Source organism: Pseudochaenichthys georgianus, chromosome 10 (genome assembly GCF_902827115.2).
Source record: "Pseudochaenichthys georgianus chromosome 10, fPseGeo1.2, whole genome shotgun sequence".
In the NCBI taxonomy this organism is placed as follows: Eukaryota; Metazoa; Chordata; class Actinopteri; order Perciformes; family Channichthyidae; genus Pseudochaenichthys; species Pseudochaenichthys georgianus.
Window position 1 is genome coordinate 41,037,717 of NC_047512.1, and position 17,716 is coordinate 41,055,432.

Consider the following 17,716-nt stretch of genomic DNA (forward strand, 5'->3'; position numbering starts at 1 on the left):
CGGCAGAGCTCCTAATGGGCAGGAAAATCATGACGACGCTGCCCACTCTGGCCAAGAACCTGCAACCAAAGTGGCCGAGCAGACATCACATCAGAGCTTGAGATGCTGCGGAGAAGAGCAAACAGGCCTTCTACTATAACAAGCGCCAAGCTCACACCACTGCAGCGAGGAGACCATGTTCTCACCAGACTGGACAACCAAAAGACCTGGTCCACACCTGCAGTAGTGGCAGGTGAGAGTGTTACACAGAGGTCTTATCTCATCGAGACGGAGCAGGGTGCTCTGTATAGACGTAACCGTCGACATCTCCAAGCGGTGCCCGTCGCGGGGCCTCCAGCGAACGACGACACAAATCCCAGGAATAACACACCAGACATTCAGATGAGCCCAGAACATGGCTCCCTGGTCCAACAAGGAACACTGATGGACTGATCCAAACCAGGTCTGGTAGACCTGTTAGACCTGTCCAAAGACTTGACCTGTGAGGGGACAGTTCAATAATAAAAAAAAGGGTGTTGATATTGTAAAGGGAAAAAAAGGAGAGATGTCATAGTTATTGATGTGTTGATATTGTTAAAGAAAAGATATCTAAGTTATTGATATGTGTTGATATTGTTAAAAGGGAAAAAGGGAGATGTCATAGTATTGTTAACTGACTACAAGGGGAGTTGTCATATACGTTACGGCATGTTACCGACAGTTACAGTAAGTGGGGGTGGCGAGAGAACCACCGGAGGCAGCAATAAAGGGTCCTGTTAAATAACCAACTGTTCCGTTGTCTGTTAATATCCAAGATATTACAATGGTTACTTGTATTTGATTCCTTAAAATGTGTGTACTAAGATATATATATATCAAATTCCAAATATATATATTAAAGCTCAGAATTAAAATCTAGAGCAAGGTGTGTTTGGGACTTGATGACCTAGAGCAGGGGTGTCAAACTCAAGGCCTGTGGGCCAAATCCGGCCCTCGACTTTTATTTGGCCCGCAAGAGCTTGCAAAAAATATAATACGTTTATTATACGGTTTCATGCCACTATACAGAAGCATGTTGCCCATAGACTACATGTCCCACAATGCATCTCATTTTGTGACATGCACATTGAAGAGACTTGCAATTATTTGAAATTATTTGCCGTAGATTTCTGCTCTCAGACGTAGTTAATTATGAAGTTATTACCCTCTCCGATAATAATCCAATGCAGAGGTAATAATGTAATATGAAACATTATTTTATATATATATGTATATTTATATAGTCTTAAAGTTACAACCGGCCCTTTGAGTGCAACCTTAATGCTGATGTGGCCCGCAATGAAATTAAGTTTGACACCCCTGACCTAGAGAGAGGATGATTTGAGGGGGAGATGTCAAGGTATTGGCAATAGACAGACATATGGTGTAACCCAGGGGTGCCCAACCTTTTTTTAACCGAGAGCTACTTTTAAAGTTGCCAGTCTGCCGAGATCTACCAGTCCAAATAGAGAGGCGTAGCCATTACTGACAGCCTACTACCAGGAAAATACACACTTCTACTTGTATACAACTGACCTTTGAACGATGAATACTTCATAAAATACTGCAGATCCTTTATCTCACCTCTTTCTAATCTACACACAAGTATTTAACTGAAGTTACACAACAGTGTTGTGGATACAGAGTTGGAGTTTATTCACACGTCACTACAGTGGGTAATGTTTTCAAGAAACATTGAACAGTGCTGCCACATGTGACACAAGGAAAATACTCTGAACCCTTTCTTTGCCATTATATAAAAATATTGTTGCTTCAAAAGTATAAATTAGGCTTACTAATAAGACAACGTGTGTGTGTGTGTGTGTGTGTGTGTGTGTGTGTGTGTGTGTGTGTGTGTGTGTGTGTGTGTGTGTGTGTGTGTGTGTGTGTGTGTGTGTGTGTGTGTGTGTGTGTGTGTGTGTGTGTGTGTGTGTGTGTGTGTGTGTGTGTGTGTGTGTGTGTGTGTGTGTGTGTGTGTGTGTGTGTGTGTGTGTGTGTGTGTGTGTGTGTGTGTGTGTGTGTCTACAGAAGGTCCAGTTGTGATAGACCTGGTTCGCCACTGGAAACAAGGTTGGTTGTGAGAGTTATGTGCACACGTGTAAGGATGTCACAATGTTGTTGAAGAGTTAATAAAACTACCTTGGAATACAAATGAACTGTATCCGCCAAACAGTTTATTTTACAGAATTATGTGCATATATTTTAATTAGACCTGTTCATTTTGAGAAGGCCTGGGGCCTACCACTGATATAAAATTCTCAAAAAATGCATTCCTGAGTAGAGTAACTATAATTAACCAGTGTACACTAAGCATAAGGCTACATGAATAAAAGTTACCTGCCACTTAACCAGCAGAATAGAAACACATGAAAGTCGCAAATACAGGTGTAGAAAAAATGTAAGCCCCATTGCAGCATCAGCAACAGTCTATAAAAGTGTGGCAGCTTTTTTAATTGACACACTTCGTAGCCACACACAAAGCTACCTTGTACGCACACGTTTGATGTCCCTACCATCAAACCGACTATAGCAGAGGATGTAGTTAAGGTCGTAAGGTATGCTAATGTAGCACCTGAGGCCAACGTAATGCGTCAGCGGGTTTTAGTATCTGCTGGGAAGCATTGCTCCCTGGGTAAAGCAGTTTTTTCCTTTAGTTGTTAAACGATCATCTGAACATGATTTGAGAAGGCTGAGTAGAGTACGGGCAGCCTGTGGGAAGTGACGGTACACAAATACAGTTCACGGTACTCCAAAGATTAAAATGTGGATATGCCGATAGGCCTACTGTGTACAGGTGAGTACCGGCCCACTTTAAGCACTTCATCAGACTCCCATCAATAGCTCATGACTGTAGGTGGATAATGATCTGTTGAGACTTTAAGAAATATGAAGGGATTCTTTCATTGCTTGAGTTTGTCAGACAAAAGAGCGATTGTGGAGCACATCATTGTGGTCCTTTAGCATCGTCTCACTGTGAATTTCTGTGGAAATATTATTTCTGTGGAGGAAAAAATGCATTTGTTGGGGACTATTTTGGCAGCCAGTACACATGTTGTGTTTTAGTGAATACTTCTGACAGCAGAATGTTGTTGGTGTGATCACCAGATGCCTAACTGGAATGAAAGGATAGCATAGAATACTTACTTACATACTTAACTCTGATAAGACTTGAATTGAGATTATAAATTAAAAAAATATTTCCACATTAGCCTCATGTTTGTTAGTAAGGCCACAGGTGAGTGATAGAGGTGCTACCTGTATGCCTTGGGCAGGTGACTGCAGAGCTTGAATGAAGCGCTGGGTATCACAGGGGGCCAGGTCCCCGATGTCCACGTGTCTCCTCTGGAGCCTTGGGGGGACGGGGAGCACTCTCCAGGCTGGGTCCCTCCTGATATGTGAGCTACTCTCCAGAAAGCTCGGCAGGTCACCTGACAGGTCCAAATGGGCCTTTCTGGACACTCGTAGTTTTAGAACCTGAAACAGAGTGTCGACGCCATATCCTGAGATCTGAGTCTTTAATGCGTGAACAAATACACTTTTTTTTATCTGTCTTACCTGATCAACCTCCTCATCAAATGTGGAGATCAGCTCATGGAGGAAGAGGAGGGAGTCTGTGGTGAAAATGGTCTCATATTCTGCCTTTAGACATGACGGGGGGGGGGACAGCTCCATGTTATCTAGACCCTGTGGACAGAAAGAGTAATATATGCATGATATTTACGCTCAATCTCCATATACACAAATAGAAATAGATAGGACCCACAAAAGCACTGAAATAGTATTACGTCATTCATTTGTTATGGCAAACAGCTTTTTATACTATGCCTACAAGATGAAAGGAGCAAAGGATCCTTCATCTGGAGTCCTCTGTTTGTGCATTGTACATTTAGCTGTTTTTTGTCTGCAAACAACAGAGAGAAATATCTCTCTTTAGCTGCTAAATGCTGCACTATGTTCACCAGTTTCTACGTGTGTCTCTCTCTGCTGTTGGAGGCTACAGTGTCTTTATGACTGAACGCAGCTGCCTGGTAACAAAGCTGATGAGAGCAGTGAACGTGAAAACATGGACTGAAAGAGGATTAAATACTGAGGGGAGATAAAGAATACGTTTCTGTGGGATCATTACTGAAACCTCTCAGTAATGAGACTTAAACTTAAAATGCTAAATATAATAAAGAATTTCAGTTATTACAGAATGCAGCAGATCGTCTTGTTTCAACCTCCCTAAGTTCTCCCACCCTACACCGCTCCACCGCTCCACCGCTCCCTTCAAATCAAGAACCGAAATAATTTAACTATTCAGATCTTAGACTGCACTGTAACTTTTATCTTTTAATGTTTATTTTATTAGCTTTTCTTTTTAATGACTGATTTTAAACCTTGAATTGCCTGGTGCTGAAAGGTGCAAAATAAATAACTTGCCTTGCCTTGCCTTGCCTTGCCTTGCCTTGCCTTGCCTTGCCTTGCCTTGCCTTGCCCTGCCCTGCCCTGCCCTGCCCTGCCCTCTCTGCATCAGCTGATTGTTGGACCCAGGTATCCCCTCATGTTTTAGGCAAGACAAGGCAAGTTTCTTTATAAAGCCCCTTTCAACAAAATGCAATTCAAAGTGCTTTACAAAAATGAAAGACATTACAGCATTAATTTATAGTGCAACGGAATCACATTATTAAATGACATTGAAAAAAAATAAGTCATTGAATAGCAAAAAGAAGGGCTGTCATGCAGCTCAGTTGGTAGTGCTCACAGCCCACGTACCGGGGCTTGGTTTTGCATCTGGCCCAGGTCTGTGTCATTCCCCCCTTTCAACTCTGTCACTCGAATAAAGACACAGGTGGCCAAAAAAAAAGTGTAACGAATAATATAAAACTAAAACAAGCTATAATAGAATAAGACAGATATACAATTCTAAAATGATGTGCAGTGTAAAATGTGAATTGTCAATTATTTGACAGACAGGAAGCCAGTGTAAAGACCTCAGAACTGTGATGTGATCCACTCTCTTAGTGGCGAGTCTACTGAAGATTTTATGTAGTTATTTTAAGTTTTTTCATTAAAACGTGTCAGCTTTATGAAATGTTATGTAAAATGTCCTTCAGGAATATGTTTCAGGAGCCCAATGGTTTCAGCACACACCATCGGACTGATTAAAGCCCATAGCATGTTGAAGCCCTGATAAGATTGTTTTTGTTCAATTTCATGCTAAAAAAAGGCTTTTCAAAGCAGACAGCACTTGAACGATCACAGAACACTAACACAAATTAAAAGCTTGGAATGTCAAGTCCACCGTGCAACACACTGTTAACACCTCCTCACATTGTTCCTTTCCATCACCCTTAATATGGCTTTCGTTACTGTCCATGCAAAATCAAGTAAAATGTTGATACTCACTGACATGCTGATGACTGTCTCTGTTCACTCCGTACAGATGGACTTTGGTAATGGGGTTTACTTTGGTCACTGTTTGAACAGGAAGATGTTTGTATGGAGAGTTTAAAGTCCTAGATTCTGTGCACTGACGAGGCTATTTAAACATGCTGCCCCTTAACAGCATGTATGGTTAACTTGATAATACTGTAAGCATACACAGGAATGCACAAATATTTTGGATTCTGTTTACTGGTAAAACCCCCGGTTCAACATATCCGGAAGGGGCCGCACAGTCTTATTGATTGTATGCACTTATAAATGTGCTGTTTTTAAATAAAAAAATGTATATTATATTTCATGTCTTTCTAAAATTATGAAATGAAATGTACATGTACATGATGTCCTTTTGTTGTTCTGTTGTTTATGTTTGTATGTCTTCTTGTGGAACCTACTGCTGCAGGTCTCCCTTGAAAAAGAGATCATTGATCTCAATGGGACTTTACCTGGATAAATAAAGGTTTTGAATTGAATTGAATTGAACATGTGATTGACTCCAAACATTTTATAGGAGAAGAAGGTGGGCTCCATTTTAATTTAGAATTACAATATAGGGAGAAAGACATGCCTTCTGCCATTCAATGTCAGATATAATCCCTGTACCATTGTTTCAATTGTTTTTCTTTCATAATGGAAGAGTTACTAAATGGTCAAATGACCATAGGAGCAAAGAGCGGGGAGGGAATCTCGGAATTTATTCCAATCAAGAAGATTGTTGAAATCACTGCAGGTACAGTTGCTGTTGAGACAGGCTCAGATCTCAGAGTTTAAATGTATACTAGTTTGATTAGAGGACAGGATAAGCATGGGTTCCCCTGTGGCTCTCCTCAAAAAGTCTGTTGTGCTGTAACCTTAGCTGAAGTTAACTTAAATGCATTTAGTTTTTCACAATGTAATTTAATGAGATTTTAACTACTGAAACCAATTTTGTTACAAAAAAAACACCAATCACACTGCAAAAACTGAAACATTGTCTTGTGTCTAAGTGCACTTATCATGGCAGCTAAATGGACTATTCGACTTCAGCCCTGGTTTCTCCATTCTTACCTACCCTCAGTGCAGGGGCGGCGCCAGGATTGCCAAAGCACGCCCTAAGCACCCCCAAGAAATATGTGTTTTCTTCTTTTTTTTCCGAAAATTATTATTATTATTTTTATTATTGATTACATCAATGCAAATGTGAAACAAACACATGTTTGACCAAAAACATAAAGCCAACACAGGTGATATGATTAGGCCAATGGCCAGCACCCATTAGATGTTTGACCTACCCAGAGCTATTTAATAGAAGAGTTACGACATCTCCGTTCACTCCAATGGACCACTTTTTTACAGCAATGGCGGATCGTGGAGCCTCTCAATCGTTCCCCGGAAGTTAGCGCCAAGGCTGGCAGAGCTGTGGAGTTGCAGCATAATAGACCGTTCGTGACGGACTTTTAAAGGTAAGAAGAAGTTTAAAGATTTATATTGCGGATATTATCAGTACATCTGATTCAAATGAACATGTGTATTAAAGGATGTCAGTGGATTATCCCTAAATTAGTAGATTTAGGGAACGTTTACAGATAACAGATTAAGCTAGCATACCGAAGCAAGTTAGCAACACACGTTGAACAGCCTTTTAATTGTACATTCCGTTCTCTTAATGTCATTTCGTCCAACATGTTGAATTAGAGAAGAGGGGCTTCTAAACGGGATTGTATGCGGGGTGGAGGGAGTTAAATATTAGATCAATATAACTTTGGTGCGTGTAAGAGTGAGTGTTTTTAGCAGAGCCATATTGTGTCCTTGTGATTCTGTTGATTATTACCTGACTGTATAATGTTGCAGCTCAGCTGATTCTGGATTGATGGCAAAGGGAGAGGGACTTAAGTGAGAGTGAAAACACAAGGTACGTTTAATACTACTGTTTTATATAAGTAAACACCTTATCTCCCCAAGGCATTTCCCATCCAATAGGTGTGCTGTGTGTGTATAACCCTTTCTCCTGTCTGTTGCTCCCTCTTTCAGCACAAGAACCAGAGGGGGATTCAATGGAGCCTGAATACCTGCACTGAGACCCTCACCCTGCACCCTGAGTCTCAACTATGTGTTTTTCAAGCCTTTCCCTGTTTTTTTGTATTAAACAAAACATTAAGCTTTCCCAATGGTGTGGTTTTCGTTTGGTGAAAAAGTGCAAATGCAGTGTTTGTATATAATTACATCACATATTGTGTTGCTGTTGGTCGTGAAATTGCTCCTGCTGACTTGAGCCAGCCATTTTTTCCTCCGCTCTGTGTCAGTGGGGAAGCCGTACATTCGTACTCCTTTCTCTGAGCGATTGGAGCATCCCCAGGCAGCACAGCAAACCATGGCGGCGACTAGGAGGCAGGCAGCACAGCAAACCAGGACAACACGGAGGAAAAGGCACCGACAAACTGCATGATATGCTATTCAATGTTTATTGAACTCCATGTATTTGCAATGGATGTTCCTAAAACAACACATTTAACATCATCATCATCATGCTGCTGCTGCTAGTCCTTTGATAGTCACCTGTCGGTCTCCTGTCCTTTCTGAAAGCCATAAAGATGACATTAGTCATTTAGATAATTTGTGTCCTCAATTACCAGGGGATTACTGAAACTACCATGAATTTAAGAAAATGGTAGAAATGAATCCAATCTGAATTTTAAAGCATTACTTTAGATCCCCTCCTGCTAAATGTATCAATAAACATTAGAAAGTGATGCTCCTGACTCCCATACAAGTTTAAGAAGATAATATTGGTTTGAAAGAATTCAAAGCTATAAATAAACAGCAACAGGCTCTTTAACCAAGGCACTGTTAGTAACATGTAATCTAGCTGTTCACACTAATCCTAATATTATCACTTAATATTAGCAAATTCGATTTTATTTTTTAAAACATATTGATGTAAATACATACACATATCGATTTGTTGTATAAATATTGCAAATCAAAACCTTTATTCACTAATAATTAACAAAAATCGTAGTTCTATCTCCTGTTATCAATGCATTCACATTGCCCGCCATGAACTTCCGGGGAACGATCCTCGTCTACATGAACCACGTGACGATAACCGTTTTTGGACTTCCGGTGTCGTAACTCTTCTATCTATGGCGCGTTTCCACTGCAGCCCTCGCTCGGTTTGGTTAGGCCTTATTATGCCCGGCTCACTTTAATGCTGCGTTTCCATTACAGTTTAGGAACTGGGGCAGTAACTATAGTAACGCAGTGTAGGCGGAGCCGTGACGTCATCTTCAATGAGCGCCCCAAAAAACAACACAGCCGTTAGCTCTTAGCACTCAGAGCTCACAGCTCTTCATATCTGTTCAGAAACTAGACAAAAGTTAAACAAGTACAAACCACAGACTGCCTGTGTCATGGCGAATACAGTCGCTGCTTTATTTATGTCTGTATAGGCCGTTGCTGTGAGTGTGGACGGTCGGAGCATATACAACGTTAGCTTAGCCAAGCTACATTTAGAAAGCACGCATTTTAAAAGGGTTTTTCTCTGCCGTCTGTCTGCAGACTTGTCAAAGCATTAATTCATGGTTTTTACTAACCGGTATCAGTATGTTGTTACTTCGGCATCATTTGGAAACGTGTATTGCAATTAAATCACGGTCAAATATGTTCATCTTGTCGTAGTTGTAGCCCCCCTTGCCAGCGATCCTCTCTCTAGTTTAGCATACTCAGCCCGACTCAGCCTGGTTGTTCCTGGCCCTAGAACCACGATTTAGTCGGGCCAGAAAAAAGGTGAAAAAGTAGCCCCGGGCCAAAACTAGGCCAAGTGGAAACGCAACCCAAAACGGGCCCCGCACGGCTCGGCACGCTTAAAGCGAGCTACCCGCTGCAGTGGAAACGCGCCATATATGGCGCTGGACCTACCCATAGGTTAAATTACTTTGTGACACTTGAGTGACTTCCTGTTAGCTGGAGCACCAAATTATTTGCTAACAGCAAAGTGAAAAATTGATCGTTTTTTAGTCCTTAAACGTCCACGTGTGGACACTCAATCAAAACCACCTGAAAGCGAGAGGGATTCTGCACATAATAGGCCTCGTGAGTACAAGTAGGTTACTTCTGGGTCTCTGTGTTTCATTCAAGCTCTGCTCTCTGTGTGTGTGGCGCACGGGCCATCTTGTGTGCGTGTGCGAGCGAGCGTTGTGGTTAGCATCTGGTGCTAGCTAGCCAAGCTAACGGATATAAGGAGCTTTTTCAACAACAAGGTGGAGGGAGAACTCTCAAGAATACAGTTTAAAAGGGGAGTGATTTGTAAAATATCCATAAAGAAAAAGAAAATATGTTTACAGTTCTGTTTCTTATGGGTGCTGAGAGAGGTATCCATATCTCTTCATGTTGCTCTCAAAGTGCACCAGATTGATGCTTTCAACTTCAATTTTTTTTTAAAAATCATCCCGGGGTACCATCCCCTCGGACCCCAGAGGAGGTGAGGACCCCCCTAGAGGAGGTGAGGTCCGCCCCCCACTCATAAAAAAATAGCACTTTACCCCTGCCTATATGCCGTGAGCTGATTATGAACCCTTCATTGTAACAGTAATTCAGATGCAATTAGCCTATATAAAAGGCCTCAAATTGGAAGCACTGTCTGGGCCGTCTTTTTCACTCAATTCTGCAATAGGTAGATCTCGCCTTTCACCTAGGCCGAGGTCGGTGATCTTGGGCGTAAAAAGGTTGGTGACCACTGTTGTAGACACTAATTAGAATAACACAGACTAAAACAGCAATATACAGACGAGTAAGATGATTAAACATGATCTTAAAATATATTTTATATATATATTTATATATATATTCAAATGTGGAGATATATTATTATTTGTAATTTGACCAGTCGCCATTGCCTACCCTACCTTTTAAAGGGGACCTACAGTATCATGCAAAATGCACTTTTGTACGTCTTTTATACATGAATATGTTTCCCCGGTGTGTCTCACCATGTGTCAGAAAACACAACCCTCTCACTTTTCCTCCGTACCCAAATCTCTAAAAACGGGGCTGCAACGGAGCTGATTATTATTTTAATTTTTCTGACGTCAGAGAATGGGTGCTCCGCCTATATGGGCAACTCTCCACCTATCAGGGGAATGAGAGACCGCTTGAAAGCACTGGAGACGCTGTAGTACATATGCCAGGCCTGTAAGTGGCGCTGTAATCTACCACAAAAGCAGAATCAGCCCTCGCAAAAACAGGGCTGGAAAAGAGCAAATAGAGCGAAATGAGGCATGGCTAAAATGCATGATCTGATTGGTATTTTGAAAAGAAAACTTCACAGACATGTTTTATATAGGTATGGCTCTACAATATATGTTTCAAATATAGCATGATAGGTCCACTTTAAGTAAAAGTTATAATACAGCAGTGTAGAAATACTCGTTACAAGTAAAAGTCCTGAATTGAAAATGTTACTTAACTAAAAGTACAGATGTATTAGCAGCAAAATGTGCGTAAAGTATAACAATTAAAAGTACTCCTTAGGCAGAAAGGATATCTTCAAAGTATTACATTATTATGGTTATTATAAAATTCATAAATAATATGTTTAATTGATGTTAAATATGTATAAATGTGGAAAAAATGTAGATACTTGAAATACTGTGTAGATTAGTACAGTACTGCATTATACCAGTACACCATATACCAGTCTACAATAAAATAAAATAATAAAATTAATAGGAAACAACCAGACTGGTTTGTGTGAGGGATGTCAGGAGGAGGAATCAGTAGAACACGTATTACTAAGATGTAAAAAGTTTAGTAGGGAATTGTGATATTAGTGAAGTTTTTTTGTTGTTGATAAGTAATACAAGACAGAATGATATGATGATCTCCGTGCTACGGGTGCTCCGTGCATGCATGCAGTGACATGTAATATCCAAGGATTAGAGACTGTTGGATGCTGCTGTTTTGAGCATTGCAATATATTTATTTTCATTATGTTATTTATTTATGATTATTTTTAGGCACAGCAAAGATTTGTTGTCAGTTTGTATTGGTGTTGCTATCTGCTTTTTGTTGTTGTTGCATGGTTCTGCAATCAGAGAGTTACAAGGGACTGTAAATGCAATGAATTTTTCTTTCTTACTTTTGAATACTTCAGCACAAAGGATGTATTGAATAGTGATATATGTGCACAGATATAAATCATTAGTCAAAACAGGGCTATATTTGATTGAATTATAAAAGGTATATTTCACAGATAAACCTATTAACCCTGCCCCCTTAAAAAAAACTGCTCTTTTGAACGGCTCTCGCAAAGGAACGGAGCCATAAGATCCAGCTCCCTTCAAAGAGCCATAATTCTCATCACTCATGGGTGTAGGAAGCATCCTCAATGTGGGTGGGACAATTTGACGGGGGGTGTGGGCAGGTGGTGGACCTCACCTCCTCTAGGGGGGTCCGGGGACATGCTCCCCCGGGAAGATTTTTTTTTAAATGTTGAAGTGAAATGCATCTATCTGGTGCACTTTGAGACCAAAATTAGGGACTACATCTATGGATACATCTTTCAACACCCATGTGAAACAGAACTGTTTAAAGCAGACTTACTTTTTCTTTATGCATATTTTATAAAATCACTCCCCTTTTAAACTGTATTTTTGTTTTATTGTCCTATAGTATGAGTTGGAATTATTTCATACCTGTTATTCTCTTATTTTGTATAATGATCATATAAAAGGTGTGCCTTGGAAATACTTGTTTACATGATATAACTTAGACTAAAGTTAACTATCTAAACACTCAGAGAGTCCTTTCCCTCGCTGAGCTGATGTTATAAGATTTGACAGGAGAGAGCTCTTCTCTTCCTTGTTGCAGAAACAACTCCTTATGTATGTTAGCGCTCTCTCGTTCACTCTCTCGCTCGCTCACACAAAATGCGCTCATCGTGCCACACACACAAACACAGCCAAGCTATGACACACAAAGACCCAGAATAACTTTTATGCTGTATCCTATTCTTTTCGATGGCTTTATTGTATGATATGACAGATGAACAGATCGCCACTGGGCTTAAAACTAAAGACACAGCTACGCAAAAAATGCAGCATGTGTACAGCTCATGTGTACGGCTCTGAGAATCTGCCTTGGTACAAAGTAGCAGTGAAAACATGGTGCGGAATTTTATTGATTTGGGCATTCTCACAATAAGCAAGTGGAATGGATTTGATAATGAAGCACTGACACAGCGCTCTACAAAGAGCGGCGTGTGGATAGAGTGGCGAAGTCCCTCCCCTTCCGGTGGACCTTCATGGGAGCTTATTTCGGAAAAATGAAGTATTGAAGTCAAGTCAATAGAGTGGCGAAGTCCCTCCCCTTCCGGTGGACCTCCATGGGACCTTATTTCCGAAAAATTATGTATTGAAGTCAATGGAGAGAGAAAGATTATCTTTCGATCCCGTTTGAATTGTGCCACGAAGTACACATATGATGTTTGTCAATTTAAAAGACAATTTTGCAAGTAAAAAAAAAAAAGATGTGTCGTAAAACTGTGAAGTAACACATTTACTCTTCAAAGGGTTCACGAAATATGACTACTACTCTTACTGTTTAACATGTTGGGTTACTTAATGTTACTTCATGTTAAGGCTAATAAAAATGACAAGGCTGTAATGCTAACTAATGTTAGCTACTAGCAAGGTAGCTAACTTGGTCCAGCCACTCCTGGTCCTTTCATCAGACGGGAAGCGAAAGAACGAGCAAGACCCATTGCTGGTATGATAACAACCTGGTACTAAGCACACAGGCATCTTGTTAAAGTTATCTTATCTTAGCCAGCGCCATATAGATAGATTATAGGCTTGTTTGAGACAAGCGAGACCTGCGCAGTTGCGATCAACGTCTTGCTAGTGTGTTGCATGATGGTTAGACATTTTGTCCGACTTGGGTTGCATTCCGATAATCCAAAAATCAACTCCTGAGTTCTAACCCTATCTCCTATTCCTTGACCTCTGAGTGAAACGTCACGGGGTTAAGGGATAGTGGATAGGAGAATTCAAAAGGACTTAGGAGAAGAGACTGCGGTACTTTAGAGAATCCGAATGCACTTTCACTATCCGACGTGTTTATGATGCGCCGGCGGACGTCATGAATGTGCGTCTGCTGCTGTGGGGAAACTATGGAAACTACAGTTTTCTATACAGCGGACTACACAGGGCTCGAGCTTAAGGACGTCCCGTCGTCGAAAAAATGGTGTCGGGGAGGATAACAAATAATTTTGGGACGAATTTGGGACGAGAGTTAAAATAAAAATACGCTGCTAACTCTACTACAAACGGCGATGAAAATGAAACCGACTGCACGTTTTGTGTAGCACACAGTTATTAAACCTCCTTGTCAACATAAACACACACAAAACATTTAGCAACCCGCGAAATAGACACACAAACACACACACACACACACACACACACACACACACAGTACGTAGCTACAGCTGTGCCCGCAAATTCCTGGCCCGCAAATTTGCGGGTCTAGCTATGTACTGAGTGTGTGCAGCGCCATATATCTATTATATGGCTCTGAGTGTGAGTATTTCGCGGGTTGAGTGATGTACAATGACAATGGCATCCCGTGGAGGAATTCTGAAATGTTTTACCATTAATCACAAAAACGCACAGCAGAACCAGACCCTGGAGCGCCAGCCTCTTTATTTACTTACTCCTCTTCATCCCCTATGGGTGATAAGGCTGAGAAGAGAACCCTCCATCGTATTTAGTCCTTAGCAATATGCTGTGCCTCTCCCCATGTAGGGATGGGTACCGAGCCCCGGTATTAAACGGGCCCCAGACCGGAATTATTAAAGACAGTGGTAACGTTAAGCTCCGACGTTATCGGACTTTTTATCGGCACTGGAGACATTTAAAAAATATATGTCTTATGTATTATTGATACATAAACATTATATCGCAGTTTTAGTTTCGCCAACTCCGTTTCTAATATGCAATATTAAGACTACAACATGTGTCTATGATGTATTTTCGAGCTTTCCAATCCAGACGAGATCTCTCTCTCCCGTCTGTGTGCGAGGGGGCGGGGCAGTTTGTAAAGGTCTCCTGACTGTGTTACAGACTGTCATCCTGGTTAGTGGTTACTCTGGGTTCTGTCTTCAGGACAGAGTGTTGGATGTTTATGTTAATTGGATGGGACTTGATTGGATTCAATATTAGAGTAATTTTCTCGTTTGTGTGTTTGTTTAAATATATTTGGCCTTTGTTTATGTGATTGACTGATTTACTCAAATAAAAAGGTTGATGAATTATCATCTAATGATTTGTATGATGTTTTATTTATGTTAAAGGTCACTTTGAATGATTTTAACTAATGATAATGTAGAAAAACTAATATTTTAAAATCGGGACGGTCCACATTAATTTCGGGACGGCTTAGATTGTATTTCGGGACGGTTCCGGGAGGATGGTGAAAAAAGTTAGTCGAGAGCCCTGGGACTACAACATGGATGTTTAATAAGTACGACAGTCACTCCCTGCCTTCAACGGCTCTTTGTAGCTCCAATAGCTCCAGCCCCCACCCTCCCTGTGAGCACAGTGTGCTCTGATTGGTCGGGACACGTAACATGAACGTGCCGGGCGGCGCGGTCCCGTGGGTTAGATGCGCGTTCATAATGCAGAGGGAAATAACTCTCAGAATAACGTTATTAGCACATTATTACAACTTGAGGAACGAATGTTTATAATAAGGGCTATACAAGTGTTCATAGTTTATTTAGTTTAGAAAAATTATTGTTATGGAAATCTTAAGAACAGATACTGCGGAGATATACAAGTCAGAAGTATCAAACAATAAATGGTGAAACAGACAGAGTCGTCTTGGATCTGGTTATTTATTTGAGGCCTCAAAGACACAGGTCTAACAGAACACAAAGTATCCTGAGAGAGTGCGCAACGAGTGAAAGATGCATACAGTTTATATATCATTTTGTCAGTTCAACAATATTTCATCATACATTGGGGAGGGGCTCTGGCAGGAGAGATAAGCTTTCCAGAGGAACTATTTACAACGATTTACAGACCACTCTTTCCCCATGTAAGTCAATGGGAAAAAGTGTTTCCGGGCCTGGCAACCAAACGGAAGTGTAGCACCGCCCTTTGGCCAGCACGAATATTTTCATCTGAGTCCGGTGCACTTCCTGGGGGCTTGGGCGGGGCCTCATTCATTCCTATGAGAGTTGCTCATTGGCGCATGATGATAAAATGGCCCAACTTTTGAGAGAGCGAAACGTCACAGATTACCCGGCATGCCTGAGAAGTACCCGTATGTACGCTCATAGCGCATGCGCAACTTTAACCAAAATGCTCGTTCACATAAAGCACGTCAATTTGCGTACACGTAACAGCACCGCACGTTCATGACAGCATGGTAATGGATTGTTGTTATCATGGATTTGATATTAACGAGGCGGCAGTTAGCAGCTAGCGGCTAGCTAGTCATTATGCTAATGTACACATCAATCGTAATGTATGCCTACTTATATTACGCTGTAACAAGATCTAGTGATATCCAAGCAACAGAGCTTCATTTAGCATGAAATAATTATTGCACTGTGTATATATATACACACACAGTGCAATAAGCTTCTTAGTGCAATAAGAAGCTACAGGGACGTTAATCTAACGTCGGTAATATTAACTTTATTTAATACAACATTTACGGTACAAGATTTAATCATACAGCCCATGTAGTATAATATTTTACAAATGATGAATTACAGCAAACATGTGCAATATATCCATTATTACAGCTCCGTGGGCTGGCAGTAAGGCGATATGGGTCCGTTCTTATTGTGCATCCATGGGTAAAGGTAAACGCATGTGGCATGTAGTGCTGAACACGTAACATGAACGTGCAGGGGGGCACGGTCCCGTGGGTTAGATGCGCGTTCATAATGGGCTATACAAGTGTTCATACTGGGTAGTTTATTTAGTTTAAAAAAAATTATCCAACGATTTACAGACCACTCTTTCCCCATGTAAGTCAATAGGAAAAAGTGTTTCCGGGCCTGGCAACCAAACGGATGTGCAGTACCACCGTTTGGCCACCACGAATATTTTCATCTGAGTCCGGCGCACTTCCTGGGGGCTTGGTCCGTCCCCCTTGTCACTACCCGATCCGTCCCCCTTCCCGATCGGTACTGCGCATGTGCGAGATGGTCCGCCATATTGGACAACTCCGGACGGCAACCCACGATGGACACTTGACACAGTGGCTTTTAGCAAAGCTCAAAAAGAAAAACCGAGAGAGATGAGTTATTGTTATTACAACGTGACTTCACTATTATTAAACAACTCTTTTTATTGGGTTCTTTTATTTTGGGTTAAGTACATTGTCAGAATAAGTGAGAAATGAATTTAACTTCTGTTAGACAGCCATATGCCATACATGTTTGCACACATTCACAGTAAATATGTATTCAGTATGATAGCTGTCTAACAGAAGTTAAATCCATTTCTCACTTATTCTGACAATGTACTTAACCCTAAATAAAAGAACCCCATAAAAAGAGTTGTTAAATAATAGTGAAGTCACGTTGTAATAACAATAACTCATATCTCTCGGTTTTTCTTTTGAGCTTTGCTAAAAGCCACTGTGTCAAGTGTACATCTTGGGTTGCCGTCCGGAGTTGTCCAATATGGCGGACCATCTCGCACATGCGCAGTACCGATCGGGCAGGGGGACGGATCGGGTAGTGACAGTGACAGCCCTCATCCCCCTGCCCGATCTGTACTGCGCATGTGCGAGATGGTCCGCCATATTGGACAACTCCGGACGGCAACTCAAGAAGGACACTTGACACAGTGGCTTTTGGCAAAGCTGACAAATAAAACGAGAGAGAGATGAGTTATTGTTATTACAACGTGACTTCACTATTATTTAACAACTCTTTTTATTGGGTTCTTTTATTTGGGGTTAAGTACATTGTCAGAATAAGTGAGAAATGGATTTAACTTCTGTTAGACAGCCATATGCCATACATTTTTGCATACATTCACAGTAAATATTTATTCAATATTTCAATAATTGTCTAACAGAAGTTAAATCCATTTCTCACTTATTCTGACAATGTACTTAACCTCAAATAAAAGAACCCAATAAAAACAACAGTTATGACATCCCTTGGGATTTGTAGTCTTTCTAGTTGCGTATTTTTCATAGTCTTATATTTCAACAGTTTTACGACAAGCTGTGACTTTTTTGACATGGAAATGATTTTTTAAGATTGACATAC

General features: G+C 40.9%; 1 protein-coding gene across 3 annotated transcripts in view; it reads right to left on the reverse strand.

The window, feature by feature from the left end:
* ugl (ureidoglycolate lyase) overlaps positions 1-5,479 on the reverse strand; it is a 57,162-nt gene extending 51,683 nt beyond the window's left edge. Inside the window, exons 1-3 of one of the 3 annotated variants that reach the window (XM_034092338.1) lie at positions 5,407-5,479; positions 3,574-3,702; positions 3,274-3,492 (exon numbers count right to left, since the gene is read on the reverse strand). In XM_034092338.1, coding sequence (XP_033948229.1) covers positions 3,274-3,492; positions 3,574-3,702; positions 5,407-5,412 — 354 coding nt within the window. In that variant the 5' untranslated portion in view covers positions 5,413-5,479. Of the gene's footprint in view, positions 1-3,273; positions 3,493-3,573; positions 3,703-5,331; positions 5,362-5,406 lie in introns of those variants that run through there. The other 2 variants (XM_071204537.1, XM_034092337.1) reach the window with 2 other exon arrangements.
* Between the last annotated feature and the right edge of the window lie 12,237 nt (positions 5,480-17,716).